This window comes from Populus alba, chromosome 11 (assembly GCF_005239225.2).
Source record: "Populus alba chromosome 11, ASM523922v2, whole genome shotgun sequence".
In the NCBI taxonomy this organism is placed as follows: domain Eukaryota; kingdom Viridiplantae; phylum Streptophyta; class Magnoliopsida; order Malpighiales; family Salicaceae; genus Populus; species Populus alba.
Genome location: NC_133294.1, coordinates 8020480 through 8035365, shown reverse-complemented (window position 1 = coordinate 8035365; position 14886 = coordinate 8020480). Strand labels below are relative to the sequence as shown.

General features: G+C 33.4%; 1 protein-coding gene and 1 long non-coding RNA gene across 2 annotated transcripts; both read right to left on the bottom strand.

Annotated features, from left to right (window-relative positions):
• Positions 1-3468: 3468 nt before the first annotated feature.
• On the bottom strand, positions 3469-7864 carry LOC118037059 (uncharacterized). The gene is made up of 9 exons (XM_073412245.1): positions 7847-7864; positions 5128-5258; positions 4955-5026; positions 4811-4882; positions 4647-4718; positions 4449-4514; positions 4295-4360; positions 3729-3791; positions 3469-3626 (listed from the first exon to the last, which is right to left on the bottom strand). The coding sequence occupies exons 1-9, from the start codon at positions 7862-7864 to the stop codon at positions 3515-3517; spliced, it is 672 nt and encodes a 223-aa protein (XP_073268346.1). The 3' UTR covers positions 3469-3514.
• Positions 7865-9296: 1432 nt separating this feature from the next.
• Positions 9297-14333, bottom strand: LOC140956138 (uncharacterized). Its single transcript, XR_012171235.1, has 3 exons — positions 13831-14333; positions 9894-10233; positions 9297-9642 (listed from the first exon to the last, which is right to left on the bottom strand). It is a non-coding gene; the product is annotated as an uncharacterized lncRNA (long non-coding RNA).
• Between the last annotated feature and the right edge of the window lie 553 nt (positions 14334-14886).

Below are 14886 nucleotides of genomic sequence, written 5' to 3'. Positions count from 1 at the left end.
TTAAATTCCTCACAGACAACAACATCAATATTTACTGTTGTAAAACTCATAGCTAACTAAATCCTAAATCTTTTGATTATAAGATGAACAATTTTTCACATTGTTTAAAACAGATGTAAGTATTGTTTAATTATTTTTATCTCTCGAGATGCTTAATTTCATTACATATTTCTTGTTAATTGTTCATTGTTGTACTTCATGTACTACGTTTATCAATTAGAAGGAAATGCTAGTATTACTTGGTCTTTACTAACTCTGGGTTCTGAAAGAAAGGTGAAGTGCTACAACGAGTATTCTATCAATGAACATGTGTTTGATACTAAAGAATATGGGTAGGGTAGAAAGATATATAACAATGAGGTTTGTGTTAAGGGATCGAGTTCTAATGAGTTTGAAGTTAACTACCATGGAAAGTTAGAAGAGGTCATTGAATTGTAATACATAACGAGCATAATAGAGTATTTTTTATTCAAATATTATTGTTATGACACCACTGACAGAGAAATTAGAGTAGATCTCCATCATGGTTTGATCAAAATTAATTTAAAGGCTAGACTTTAGAATGTTGATGATGTCTTTGTTTTTGCCAAAGAATGCCAGAAAGTTATTCGTAGTGAAAACTAAACCTAAAGGTCATGTCGTGGTTGTTCAAGATGGCAATGATGAATTAATTGTGGAAGATGATGTCTTTTCAACTTGGTGAGTTAGTTGATCCATATCGAGTTGCTTCGTCTAATGACTTGGAAGAAAATTTAAATTTTGCATCGCCGAGAATATTTTTATTGATGTTGACATTAAGGAGTTGAATGATGTTTTGAGCTCTAGCCGACATACATAAGTTGATGAGGATGATAGTGATGAGATCAACGTATAAGATTGTGATGGAGATGAGGACGGGTCAATTAACGAAGAAGAAGAGAATTCTGATTAATTTGCACAACATTAATGTGTAATGCCATAAAATATAATGAAATATTTATGGATAAAATTCACTTCAATTTAATGGCAATGATGTTAATTTATTATTGAATGACAATGAAATATTTATTTTATTATTGTGATGTGAACTGTTGTTATTGTGTTGTGTGTGCAACTGTGAATTTAACTATTTGGAGGATGTATGGATAGAGAATATAGATATAATTTGGCATCAAACACTAATTTAAGCCGATAAAAATATAGAGAGACTGTACATTACATACAGGTATACCGATGAAAAGTATATGTTGGTATATTCTAGAGACTATGGAAACAATTCCCATTCACCTTGACATTGTTTACGGTATTCATTACATATGAGTATACCAAAAAACTGTGTTTATCAGTATATTCTAGAGACGATGGGAACTATGCCCCTTTACCCTGGCATTGTTTAGTGTTCATTACATATGAGTATACCGATGAAATGCGTCCATCGGTATATTTCAGAGACTAAGGGAAATGTTTACTTCTCAATGCGATGCTAATTAATGATCTTTTAACTATTCATTTTTTCCCCAATAGAATCACTCACGGAATGAAAAGTTGTCTATAATATCTGGAGGGTTTTGAAAATTTTCGTGTAAGTTGAAAAATTTCTAGTTAACTTTACAAACGGAATCACTAACGAAAATATTAAAAATATTAATATTTAATTGCCCATCGATAAAAACCAAAATAAAAGACTAGAATCTTGACAACGAGACTTCACCGTTTTCTTTCTTCTTCTCTCTTCTTCTCTCTTCTTCTCTCACACACATGTTTCTCTCTCTTTATCTTCTCTTCTCTTTCTCCTTCTCACATGAAATCAAGCATTATCTTCTTTTCTCATTCTAAGCTATGTTGTCTTTCTTCATTTTTCTTTTTTGGGGTTTATTAACAATGTCTTTTCTTTCCTTTTTGTTCAATTTTGTGTTCTTAATAATTTTATGAATTAAAAAATGACATGAATTTTAGCTATTATTGAAATAATTTTTGCATTATTTTGTTGAATTTTAGTTCTTTTTTTGTTCAATTTCGATTAAATATGTAAGATTAATTTTAATTATTATATTGAAGTTTTGTAAATTTAGAATAATTTGTTTTTTAATGATAAATATGAATGACTCATTGCTGCTTATGAAACAAATCCACCAATTGATAATGGAAATGAGATCATAAATGGGTGGTTCATGTGCACCCTCTAATTAGCCCTACAGTCCCGGCGACAACTGACTTCCTCCTCCTTCTTCAGCATCTTCTCTATTTTATATTTATTGTATTTGAACATACAAATATTTAAATTTGTAATACATATTTGATTTTTTATACTAATTTATTTTATTTTAATTTTTTTATACTTCTATTCAATAATTTTTTTTTAAATATATATTTTATAATATTACTTACGACAGAACTCTATCAGTATATTCCATAGAGTTAAAAAAGAATTACTGTAAATGTCACTATTATATTTTTCTACTTTTGCTCAATATATTTTTAAAATATTACCGATAGAGTCATTGATGGAATAACTTCATTGTTATATTCCAGAGAGTTGGAAAGGAATTACTACAAATGCCACTATAACTGAAGGGGTAACTGATGAAACTAACTGTCAGTATATTCTAGAGAGTAGGAAAAGAATTACTACAAATACCACTGATATTGTTAACGCACCAATGGAATTACAAATGGTATTTTGTCAATGATATATTATAATTACTGACAAAATAAAGTGAGTAAATTTTTTTTACATGCTTTGTCTATCTGTAAATCCATTGGTATATTTAATATCAATGGACTCAACAACAATCCATAAATTACCGACAAGAGTTTTTCCAACAGATTGTTTCTGTTTGTGAGTCTGTTGGTAGCATATGGACTGATGGACTGCTAGTGTAAATACTGACATAAATTTTCGCCTATAAAACTATTAAATCTAGTGGTATTTTATGTTTAAAAAATAATAATTTATCTACAAGTTGTGGTTCTTAGTGTATGTACTCATTAACCTCCTGTGAGCATGAAATACTAGCATAAAATGAAGTATTATTTGGGGGTGTATGGGAGTATGATAGAGGTTGTGATTCAAAGTGATATTCGCTTAGAAATGCATTAAAATAATATTTTTTTATTTGTTAAAAAAATATTTTTAATATCAGCACATCAAAAAAATCTAAAAATATAAAAGAATAATTTTATACAATTTTTTTTTTTAATTTTTTAAAAATCATGATTTCAACTTAGTTCCAAACACTCTTTAGTGTCAAGGCAATGGAAAACACACAGGTCAAAGATAATAGGAAAGGGGGGAACTGGGAATGAACTTGTTCATGATGCATAAGAGATAAGCATGACGAAATTGAATGCAGTGCTGTCAGCGGTGAGACTGCAGAGCAGAGAAGACGATAAAAGTAAGGTCAAATCTAATATTTGTGTTTCAGCGGTTATATTATTGTGTTTCAGTGCAGAGAGGTCAAATCAAATATTTGTATATTCTGTTAAGGTCATTAGTCATGGATCTTCAAGGAAAAAAGGCAAGGCATATCAATATTCAAATAAGTACTGAATCCAATGATGGGTGTAATTTAGGAACATACAGATTTTGGCTGTTTTGGAGGAATGGGTCCTGCACTGTTCCAGTCAGCTTGTTGCCACTCAAAAACCTGGTAAGAACCACACTCAAACTTTCAGCATAATTTATTGCGCCATCCTTGATAAGATTTCAATAACCAAATTTCAAATTATCAGACTTTAACATTGCTCACGTAAACTGTCGTCGTATTGTATTAGGAGGAATCTCCCCAGCCAACTTGTTAAAAGTTAAGTCGCTGCAAGAAATTTCAGCAGACAAAATTTTAGGCTTCAGTCTCTGAAGAAGATTTTACATCTTTGTAAATATAATGGCAATGAACAGGTGAAAATATATATATATATATATATATATATATATATGTCTCATAATTAAAGGTTATTAAATTCTTTGAAGTAATCCTCTATGTATATTCTTCCTTGGAGAGTTGCAGTTGCTTGAAATCACTACCTTCTCATAGGAGCTCATCCGTTGTGAAAATAAGTCAATGTTATGTTAGAATTAAGCTAGTTGTGATTCCTCTACTCACTCTAGTAGGACTTCAGTTATTATATACACAGGATTATATATTAATGTAGGATTTTTAACTTATCCTAAAGACCTGATGATTCAGGCAGATGCCACGCACCAGCTGTACATGGAGAGATCATAATGAAAAATATGGCAGAATTGAAATGTATAAAAAGAAATTCTAATTTGCTTAGCAGCAGATGTGAGGCGATGAGTGAAGTTCACACTTACAGTGTTTTTTCCACTTTCCATGCGTTTTCTGGGATTGTTCCAGTTAAATTGATGTTCCTCAGAACCCTTGCAACAAGTTACAGGTTGGTTAAACAGTTCTGAATAGAACATATCCTCAACTTTGCTATGAAAAGTTATGAAGCAGTTCACATACAAGAATTGCCTTTCAATCGGCGAGTTAGGTAACTGAAACTCTGGTCCAGGCATATCAGCAATCCTCCTGCATAACAGTAAGAGACCTTGAATGTTCAATTCCCTTCATTTATCTCTCCCTATCTCTCACACACTACGAGAATTATTCAATAATTAATACAGCAGGAGGTATGCAGCACAAGAAAGTGGTTTTACTCACAAATCAGACAACTTTTCCAAATGAAAAATCGCAAGAGGTATAGGTTCTTGCAATCCAGTCGCGTACAAATCACTTCATTAGTCACGAAAAGAACAAAAATTCTCAATAAATTGTCTCATGTTGCATTAGAATGAATTAAGATCTTGTGAAGATAAACATCTCACAGCTTTTGAAGTTGCGTCCAGTTCCCAATGAACTCGGGTACGGTGCCATTAAGATTATTATCACTTACGCGACTGCACATTGAATATGTTAGATTATATAACAAAAAAAAGAAATGTGTTCAAGGAACATAAGTGAGGGCTTACAAATCCTTCAAGTCTTTTATCTGCGCAAGTGCCTCTGGCAAGCTCCCCACTAACTTATTGCCGGAGAGTATCCTGCAATTGTTAATTCACGGCATCAAAGCAAAGATTTCAACTAATGAAAACGAAATCTCTATCAAGTCTTCACAATGAAGAATTTAGTTAAAACTTCTTACAGAGTTTTTAAGTTGACAAGCTTGCCAAGCTCAGATGGGACAACACCAGAAAACTGATTTGATTCAAGGCTCCTGTTGGTGGGAGGAGCCACTGGTGGTGGCTTTGAAACACTCAGAGGGGATAAAACCCACTGGTTTTATTACAAAATCCGAAGCTTACAATTAATTAACAACTTAACACAATACACGCCCTCTCTCTCTCTTTCTCTTTCTAGTGTTCCTCTCAATTCTCTCCACACATATAACATAAGCTGGGCACTCTATTTATACACGAAATCAAAACAAGAAAATTCAACTTTCAAGTGTGAAGGCGGCTGGCGGCTGTGGCAGCTGTGGGGGCGGCTGGCGGCTGCGGCTGGTGGCTGGCGGCTGGTCGGTTGGTGGCTGGTCGGTGGCAGCTGGTGGTTGCCTTCCTTGACCATCTAGAGGTTGAGTTTAATTCAACAAATCTCCCCTTTAAACTCAATCGAGAGATATCATGCCAAGCATGAACACTTCTCTCTTCAATGCCTTCTCTCTGCTTGTAGACCCTTTTGACACCTATTGCTTTCTTCTTTTCTGGTGGGTCCTTATCTGCATGGAAACAAAACAGAGTTGTATCTTCCATGACCTGAGTGGTATCATACAACTCTTCAAGATTCCGCATCTTTCTTGGTCCTTCTGACGAGGATGCTGATGGTGTTGATGATGATGCTCCTGGTGTGTTCCTCCTGTTGAATACAGGGAAACTGTGTGCCGGACTTTGTGGTTCAGCTGCTGGCACAATAGGTTCTTCGACAAGTACTGTTGGTACTTCTTCACCTTCAAGGATCAAATCAGTGTTGATCCATCTGACTGCTTCTTGATCATCATTCCATGCCCAAGATTTATCTTCTTCAAAGATAACATCTCTACTTCTAATCACCTTCTTCGTGATAGGATTATACAGCCTGTATCCCATCCTTCTTTCACCATATCCCACAAAGATGCATTTCTCGCTCTTATCATCGAGCTTTCTCCTTCTTGCATCTGGGATCTTTGCATATGCCACACAACCAAAGACTCGTAGATGAGTAACACTTGGTTTGTGACCACTCCATGCTTCTTCTGGAGTAACTCCTTGCAAACTTCTGGTTGGGCAGCGATTCAACAGATACACTGCACATGATACAGCTTCAGCCCAGTATTGCTTGGGCAACTTCTTTGCTTTGAGCAGACTTCTAGCCATGTCAAGAATCGTGCGATTCTTCCTTTCTGCTACACCATTCAGCTGTGGTGTATAAGCTGGCGTTGTTTGATGTCTGATGCCTTGTTGTGTACAATAGGCTTCAAAGTCATTGGCTGTATATTCTCCTCCTTGATCAGATCTTACTGTTCTGATCGTATAACCAGTTTGCTTCTCCACAATTGCTTTAAAATCTTTAAAACAATTGAATACTTCTGACTTCCTCTTCAGAAAGTATATCCACGTTTTTCTACTAAAATCATCAGTAAAAGTGAGGAAGTACCTATTTTGTCCAGTTGACATAGGCGTGATTGGGCCACACACATCTGTGTGTACTAACTCCAGTGGCCTCTTTGCTCTCCAGTTAACTTCTTTGGCAAAACTGGATCTGTGATGTTTGCTGAGGACACAACTCTCACAGACTTCATCTGGATGATCAATGTGAGGCAAACCTTTGACCATCTTCTTGCTTGCTAGCATCTTCAAACTCGTGAAATTCAGATGTCCAAGCCTTAGGTGCCAAAGCCATTCTTCACCGTTGGTGATGGCGCTCAAACACCTTGCTGCATCATACTGGATGTTCAAAGGAAACATCCTATTCTTGGACATTTTCACATAGGCCATTAATCTCCAATTGTTGTCTCTAATTGCCAGATGACAATTCTCCGAGTAAAAAGTATAGCCTCTCTCCAAAAGTTGACCTAAGCTGATTAGGTTCTGTTTTATGGCTGGGACATAATACACATCGGCGATGTAGCTGGAATCGCCATTCTTCATCTTGACTGGGATGTTGCCTTTACCTTTGAATGGAACCTTTGTGGTATCTCCAAAAGTAACTAGACCTTGCTTGGTCTCATCTAGATTACTAAATAACTCTCGGTAGCCGCACATGTGATTGCTGGCTCCAGTATCTAGATACCATATGTCCTCCTTTTTCTTATCATGTCCTTGTTGGACAAGAAATGCAGTTTCTTCTCTGTCATCCTTCTCTACATAGTTGGCTTGCTCACGTATCTCCAACGGAGCTTTTCTTCTGCATTCAGTGCTATAGTGCCCAAATTGATTGCAACTATAACATTTGATATTCCTCTTGTCACGGTTATTGTAACCGCCTCCTCTTCCTCTGGGAGTGAATGCTTGTTGGCCTCGGCCTCCTCTGGTGGTGTTTCTGCCACCTCTTCCTCTAAAACTTGTATTCCAAGAACCTCTTCCTTGGAATTGCTGGAATCCTCCTCTGGATTGTTGACTTCCTCCTTGAGTGGTGTAGCCACTTGATGAAGTCTCCCCTTGCTCATATCTGTCCTTGAGGGACAGCTTTGCTTGTAAGGCATGCTCAATTGCCTTATCTCCATTTCGCTTTACAATCTTCTGCTCATGAGCTTGCAAGGAACTCATAAGCTCATCTACTGTCAACTTGTCCACTTCCTTGGACTCTTCAATTGCGACAACAACAAAATCGAATTTTGGATCTAGGGATCTCAAAATTTTCTCAGTGATTCGAGAATCGATGAGGGCTTCTCCATTTCTTCTCATCTGGTTTACTATCACCATAATCCTTGTGTGATAATCAGAAATAGACTCCGAGGACTTCATTTGCAATAACTCAAAGTCACCTCTCAAAGATTGAAGACGAATCTTCTTGATTCTGTCAGCACCTTTGTATTTCTGTTGGAGAGCCTCCCATATATCATGTGACGTTTCAGCGGAAGCTATGATCTCGAATGTATCTTCATCAAGACCTTGGTAGATGATGGTCTTGGCTTTGTTGTCTTTCTTTCTGTTGACTTTCAAGGCTTGCTTTTGTGCCTCTTGTAAAGCATCTTCTCTTTCTTTGGACTCTGGTTCATCATAACCAGTTTGTACAATATCCAAACACTCTTGTGACCCAAGAAATGCCTTCAATCTGATGCACCAACTATCATAGTTGTCTTTGGTCAGCTTAGGGATGAGTGTATGTGTACCTTCTGTAGTCATTTTGTTCTTTTAATGACTATATCACCTCTTTGGGAGCCGAATTTGGAAAAACGGACACTGTAGATCGATCCGGAATGGTCCAAATAGTAGGGAACCGGTCTGACTTTGTTGAAATCGGGTCAAACAATGGGTGAACCGGTCAAAACACCAATTCTGTACGGCGGGCGGTTCGCTGGGTTGAACCGGGAATATTCTGGGAATATTCTGTGGAATATTCGGGGAATATTCTGGGGAATATTCTGGGGAATATTCCTTCGGCTCGGCTGAGGCTTGAAAGCGGCTCGGCTCGGCGCGAGGTACGGCTTGGCTTGTGGCTCGGCTGGACTCGGCGTGACGGCTCGGCTCGGCTCGGCTTGAATATGGCGCGCGTGCACGTCAGTCGTCTTCAACCTCGGGGCGCGTGGGATGCGCGTGGGCGATCTGGCTGAATATTCAGGAGGCGCGTGTGGGCTACCCCGAACTCCGATTTGGCTGATTTTTGCGGCAGTGAGTTCGTCTTGATGAGCTCTACACTTCTGAATGATCAAAACTTGTTTTTGACAATTTTGAAAATTCGGATATACCCCAAAACTCTTCTGTTTTCCGATGAACGGGGCTCTGATACCAATTGTTGGTGGGAGGAGCCACTGGTGGTGGCTTTGAAACCCTCAGAGGGGATAAAACCCACTGGTTTTATTACAAAATCCGAAGCTTACAATTAATTAACAACTTAACACAATACACGCCCTCTCTCTCTCTTTCTCTTTCTAGTGTTCCTCTCAATTCTCTCCACACATATAACATAAGCTGGGCACTCTATTTATACACGAAATCAAAACAAGAAAATTCAACCTTCAAGTGTGAAGGCGGCTGGCGGCTGTGGCAGCTGTGGGGGCGGCTGGCGGCTGCGGCTGGTGGCTGGCGGCTGGTCAGTTGGTGGCTGGTCGGTGGCAGCTGGTGGTTGCCTTCCTTGACCATCTAGAGGTTGAGTTTAATTCAACAGCTCCTATATTTTATAATTGCATTTGATAAAGTGAAATAACCATTAGAGAACAAAGCAAACAAGCATTGCTGCCAATATTCGAATAACTCAAACTAGAGGTAGAGCACTATAACAGATTCAAGCCATACAAGTAGGTGAGGGCAGTAAAACTTCCCATATGTCCAGGAATATTTCCTGACAAGCGATTTGCAGTGAGCGAGCTGCATAAGAGGTTAGTTAGGAAGGAAGTTTTAAGCTCACTCTTACATAGAAAATAAGATAAACCAAGAAGAGGGGTGAATTTATAAAAGACAGATTTTTCATCGAAGCCCATTCCACCGGAATTGTGCCGTATAGATAGTTGCGAGTGAAATCTCTGTCATAGACATTGTTGTTGTATAAAAATTATTTTCCATCTTGAAAATTGCTCCAAAAATTAATATAAACGCTTGAAATTTTAATATAAACTGCGACAGACAATGGCAAACTCATAATCACATAACATCTGATGAGTATTAATTATCATCGAGGCATCTCAAGATTCATAATCATTTAATGGATTCAGAATTGAGGCCTCGAAGCAGAAACATGAGCCAAATATATATGTCCTTGATTAAGGGTTCTTACATTTTTTTGGACATAAGTAAGGTTGGCCAATTCCGGAGGAAGCTGCCTGGAAGACCGTAATCTTTGAGCAGGCTTTATTGCAAGCAGGAGAGAGAGACATCATTGGTCACAGTTTAGGAAAGCTAAGATATATTTAACAAAGAAAAACATAAAAATGTAAAGTAATTAATGTGACAGTAATTATCATCAGTGATGCTGCAGTTACATCCGATGGTGCTGTTGTTCCCTGCAGAAGTCGGTTCTGTCTCAACGACACTGCCTGATTGACAACGATCGACGAACTTCAAGGATAGTTGGCCATCCTCGTTTACTGTCTTACCGATTTGTGTTAACGCTTCAACTGGTGGGGTTTTATTTTTTCAAAAAAAGTTAATTCATGAGGAATGTGCTCTATTCAAAACATTCTTAAATAGTTGTTAGATTATTAATAATAATAGTAAATAGATTATGGGTTTTTCATATAGGTAAAGGCCATACACTCTATCGACCATTTGGATAAAGTTAACTGGAGCCATGTTTATCGCGTCCGGTCTGTCTGGAGCTTTATTCCATCAAGTACCTCGAGACACGCAATCATATATCAATTTATCGTCATAGTTATCACTCAGCGCAGGATTTAATTTGGTTTAAAATTTGTATTGTTTAAGATTATATTCCTTTCAGTTTTTTTTAATGAAATTCTTTGCAATTAAAAAAAAAACTAAAACGATACTATTTTAAATTAAAATTAAAATAAAATATTATTTGTTAACTATTAGGTTAACTTAGATTTAACTTTTAAATTAATTTAAAATAAAACACATTCTAAATTAAACTCTAGATTAATTGCAAGGTTATCTCTAAATAATAAATGTATCTTAATTGGTATGATCAAACGAAAGAAAGAAATCATGAGTTCAAATTCTACAGTGAGGATGTCATTTCCTGAAAAAGAATTAGATACAAAAGTACAAAATCACAACTTTTTAGAAGCTATTTTGTCTATAAAAATTCAGATGCCTATAAATGAATCTAATTATATAAAACAAAACACCTATAGAAAGCTATTTTGTCTTATATATTTTACTGTTTTTCAAGCATTTGCAAAGTTTTGGTTGATATTGTTGTTTAATTGTTCGAGTCTCTTTAAGTTTAATCCAAGAAATACAATTAGTAAATTTTTATTTGTAAGAGTTATATATTCATATTATTTTATATAATAATAACTGAAAAAAATTAAAAAGAAAAAAGAGCGTAATTTGACTACCCTCTCCTCACAAATCATTGTTAATTTGGAATAATAATTTGTTTATATATATATAAAATTTTAATTTTATCATTAAATTTATTAGAAATTAAGTTTTATAAAAAAAATTAATTTTTTTATATGAGATTATTCTATTCTCATAACCTGAATCATAGGTTTTGCAGATTAATTTAATTAACTTTATTTTTTGGTTATTTTTTTAATTGAATTTTTTTTTTCAACTTGTCTATCAACATTGTATTAATTGAAATTATATTTCATAATTTGTTTCATTTTTTAAAAAAAAATTCCTAACCTCATGATATAAGTTTAGAAGGTTAACTTGAATTGACTCAAGTTATTTTTTTTTAATTTTATCCTTCAATATTGAATTTATTAGGAACTAAAATTTATAATTAATTTTCTATTTACTTTCTATAGGGTTATCATGACATTATGTCATATGTCTTGGATTTTACTTCTCTTTTTATTTTTTAATTAACAAGAACTAAAAAAAACAAGGGTACTTCACTACCCCCTCACGAATTAATTTTAATTGAAATAAATATTTTTTTCTTATATATAATTTTAATTTTATATGTTAACATTAGATTTATCAAATATTGAGTTTTATAAAAAAAATTAATTTTTTTCTATAGAGTTATTCTATTCTCATGATCTATATCATAGGTTTTGCAGATTAATTTGATTAACTTCATCTTTTTGTCATTTTTTAATTGAATATTTTTTTTAATAGTTTCTCCATCAACATTGAGTGAATTCAAATTAGATTTCATAATTTGTTTCATTTTTTTATGAAGTTATTCTAACCTCGTGACATAAGTTTGGAAGGTTAATTCGAGTTGACTTAAGTTATTTTTTTATAAAAATTTTATCCTCCAACATTGAATTTATTAGAAATTGAAATATATAATTTTTTTTTCTATTTACTTTTTGTAGAGTTATCATGACCTCATGACATGTGTCTTGGATTTTACTTTTTTTTTTTTTTAATTGAATATTTTTTTAATTACATCATTCAATATTGAGAGTTGATCTTAATAATTTTTTTTTAATTTTCTTTCTATGAGGTTATCCAGTTTTATGACTCAAGTTCGATAGATTAATCCAGGTTAGCTCAAGTTATTTTTTTGTTATTAAATTTTATTTTCAATTTCATCATTCAACATTAGGTTGATTAAGAATTGTGCTTCATTTTTTTCTTATTTGCTTTCAATGGGGTTATCACGGTTTCATGGCCTAGGATGAAGATTTAACAAGTTAACCCGAGTTGATCCAAGTCAATTTAATATGTTTTCTTCTCAATATTTACAAAAAAAATATTATCTTGAGTCTTTTAAGTTAAAACTATATTTTTATTAGACCGGATTATATTAAGTCAATTCCACATGATTAATTTTTCTTCCTTAAAAAACATGTTAGTAATTTGTGGGTATTTCTTTACATTCAAAATTTTTACATTCGACTAGCATTGTTGTGTAACAAGAGATGATAATTTGGTAATAAACTATTGAGTCAAGGTACATATTGCCTGAACTAAATTGGATTGGATCTCGATCAATCTAGCTTGACAATTACAGCCAGATACTTAGCTAAATTACTGTCCTTACGTACCTATTAAAAAGTTTAGAAGACGCGTACAAATAAACAATCATCTCAAAAGACAAAAAAAATAAACATAATTTTTTTTCAAAAAATTAATAATAAATAAATAAAAAGAAAACATAATCCTTTTTAAAAAATAAAAAATAAATAAATAATTTGGGCTTCTCTAACCATAAAGAGCCTATATATTGTATAGTTAGAAAGGGTTACAAAAATTAGATATGACTAAGCCCAACGAAGGCCCAAATATTGTCGACGTAGTTATCCAAATTCAAACAAAGATGATACTAGGAAGTGAAGGGGAAAACTTTCATTTGGCCCCAATGCCTCGTTTCTCAACCTCCCCCGCCCCCTTTTTTTTTTTTTTTTTTTTTTGTTATTTCTCGTTCCATTTACTAAAGTCTAAAATATAATAATTAAATATATGTCTTAATTACTCTTTAATTTTAAACTTATAAGAAATTCCTTTGAAACTACTCTCAAATATTAATAAGAAGAAAAATAATTACGAAAAAGAAGTAACAAAGAAAACCTATATTTTAAGGATAGTATTTTATCTTTGATTTTTTTGTATGTTTTTTTTTTTTAATTTGGTATATACATTTTCTTAAATATTATATTTTCAAGAATCTAAATTATCAATTTAAGATTAATATCTATAATTACAGTACTTTTTAGTTCCTAACGGATATCTTTAATAGTAAAGTCATTGCATCATAAAACAGTAATAAAAATATTAAAAAAATAAAATTGTTGATGATATTTTGGTACTAAAAAAAAATTAGGATTATGATCAATTGAGTTTATTTGTTCATAGAATTCACAATAATTTAGATGTTTATGGATGCAAATCTGTTGAATGTTTTATGGACAAAAAAGGAACAAAAAAGAAAAAACGAAAACTTCAATGAGAAGGTACAATGGTCTTGACACTTGGTTTTGATCAGATGAGTTGAAAAGTTTGAAAGACTTGCTTTATACTTATAAGACCTCACCGATCTGATCTCAATACATATTACTGTGAAAACAAAGAACAGTGCTTGGGAAATTAATTATTAAGTAGCTAGCTAGCTACGTTGTTCTTACCTTCTCCTGGATGTAGCTGAGAAAGCAAGCAAAGTAATAGAGCTCGAGAAACTGATCATCACCATAACTTGGCAAAGCTGAAACATCATTACCATCTTGTGCCCAAAATTGGCTAGAAAAGCTCGAATAAGTTTTTGTATTTGTGATGAGACAGGCAGGGAAAAACTCTCAGATATTTTGAAACATGCTAAGAACATACTGGAAACGAGAGAGATTCCACTCAGAAAAGAGAGAAAGAAAAAGGATTTATCCTTGTTTACATTGTTTCAGACCAATCTCTTTTCCACCTGGGTGCTAAAGGACATGCTAAAATACTGATTGATGTAGACATATAGAGACCAATCTCTTTTCCACCTGGTACTATTTGAAGTTTATGATAGACTCAATTATTTAAGCTGGTCATCTCTCCAGCTGATCAGCCTAAATTATTGATAAAATTAACTGCACGGTAATACTAATTCTTATGGTATATATTTTATACAATATCTATACTTTCATAAATTTTTCTAAAGGATATTTTTAAGGTATTTATATTAAATATTTTATAATTATAAAATATTTATCTTTATAAAGTTTATATAAACAAATATCTTTAGGACATAAAAAAAAAAGGCTAGAATGCCAGAGCGAATCTCTCTAGACAACATAACTCTAATATAAAACTTCAATAAGATTTAAGGGATATTGAAATCTAGAGAATATAATGTTGTATTACTTTTATTTTTAATATTATTAGATAATAATATAAATTATATTTTGAGATCTCATCTAAATCTTAAACTACTGGGTTGAGATGGTTCGTTAACATGATATTAAAACTTTAATAACTAAGTGGTCACGAGTTTGAATTTCACTATTTTTATTTATTTGATAAAAATTAAGCATAATATAGTTTCAAGTTTAAAAAAAATTTTATTTAAAAAAATATATTAAAAAATAATATAACTAAACCTTATTAAAAAAACTTAAAACTATTAGATTAAGCTTCATCGTTCACTGATTGCAAGTAGAATTTTCTAACTAGAGAGATTGATGTAGACCCACCAATCTCTTTTT

Coding starts and splice junctions, on each gene's coding strand:
- LOC118037059 (XM_073412245.1), bottom strand. Junction 5,027..5,127: donor CTTGTCAACTTAAAAACTCT/GTAAGAAGTTTT, acceptor TAACAATTGCAG/GATACTCTCCGGCAATAAGT. Junction 3,627..3,728: donor ACAATACGACGACAGTTTAC/GTGAGCAATGTT, acceptor GGTTCTTACCAG/GTTTTTGAGTGGCAACAAGC.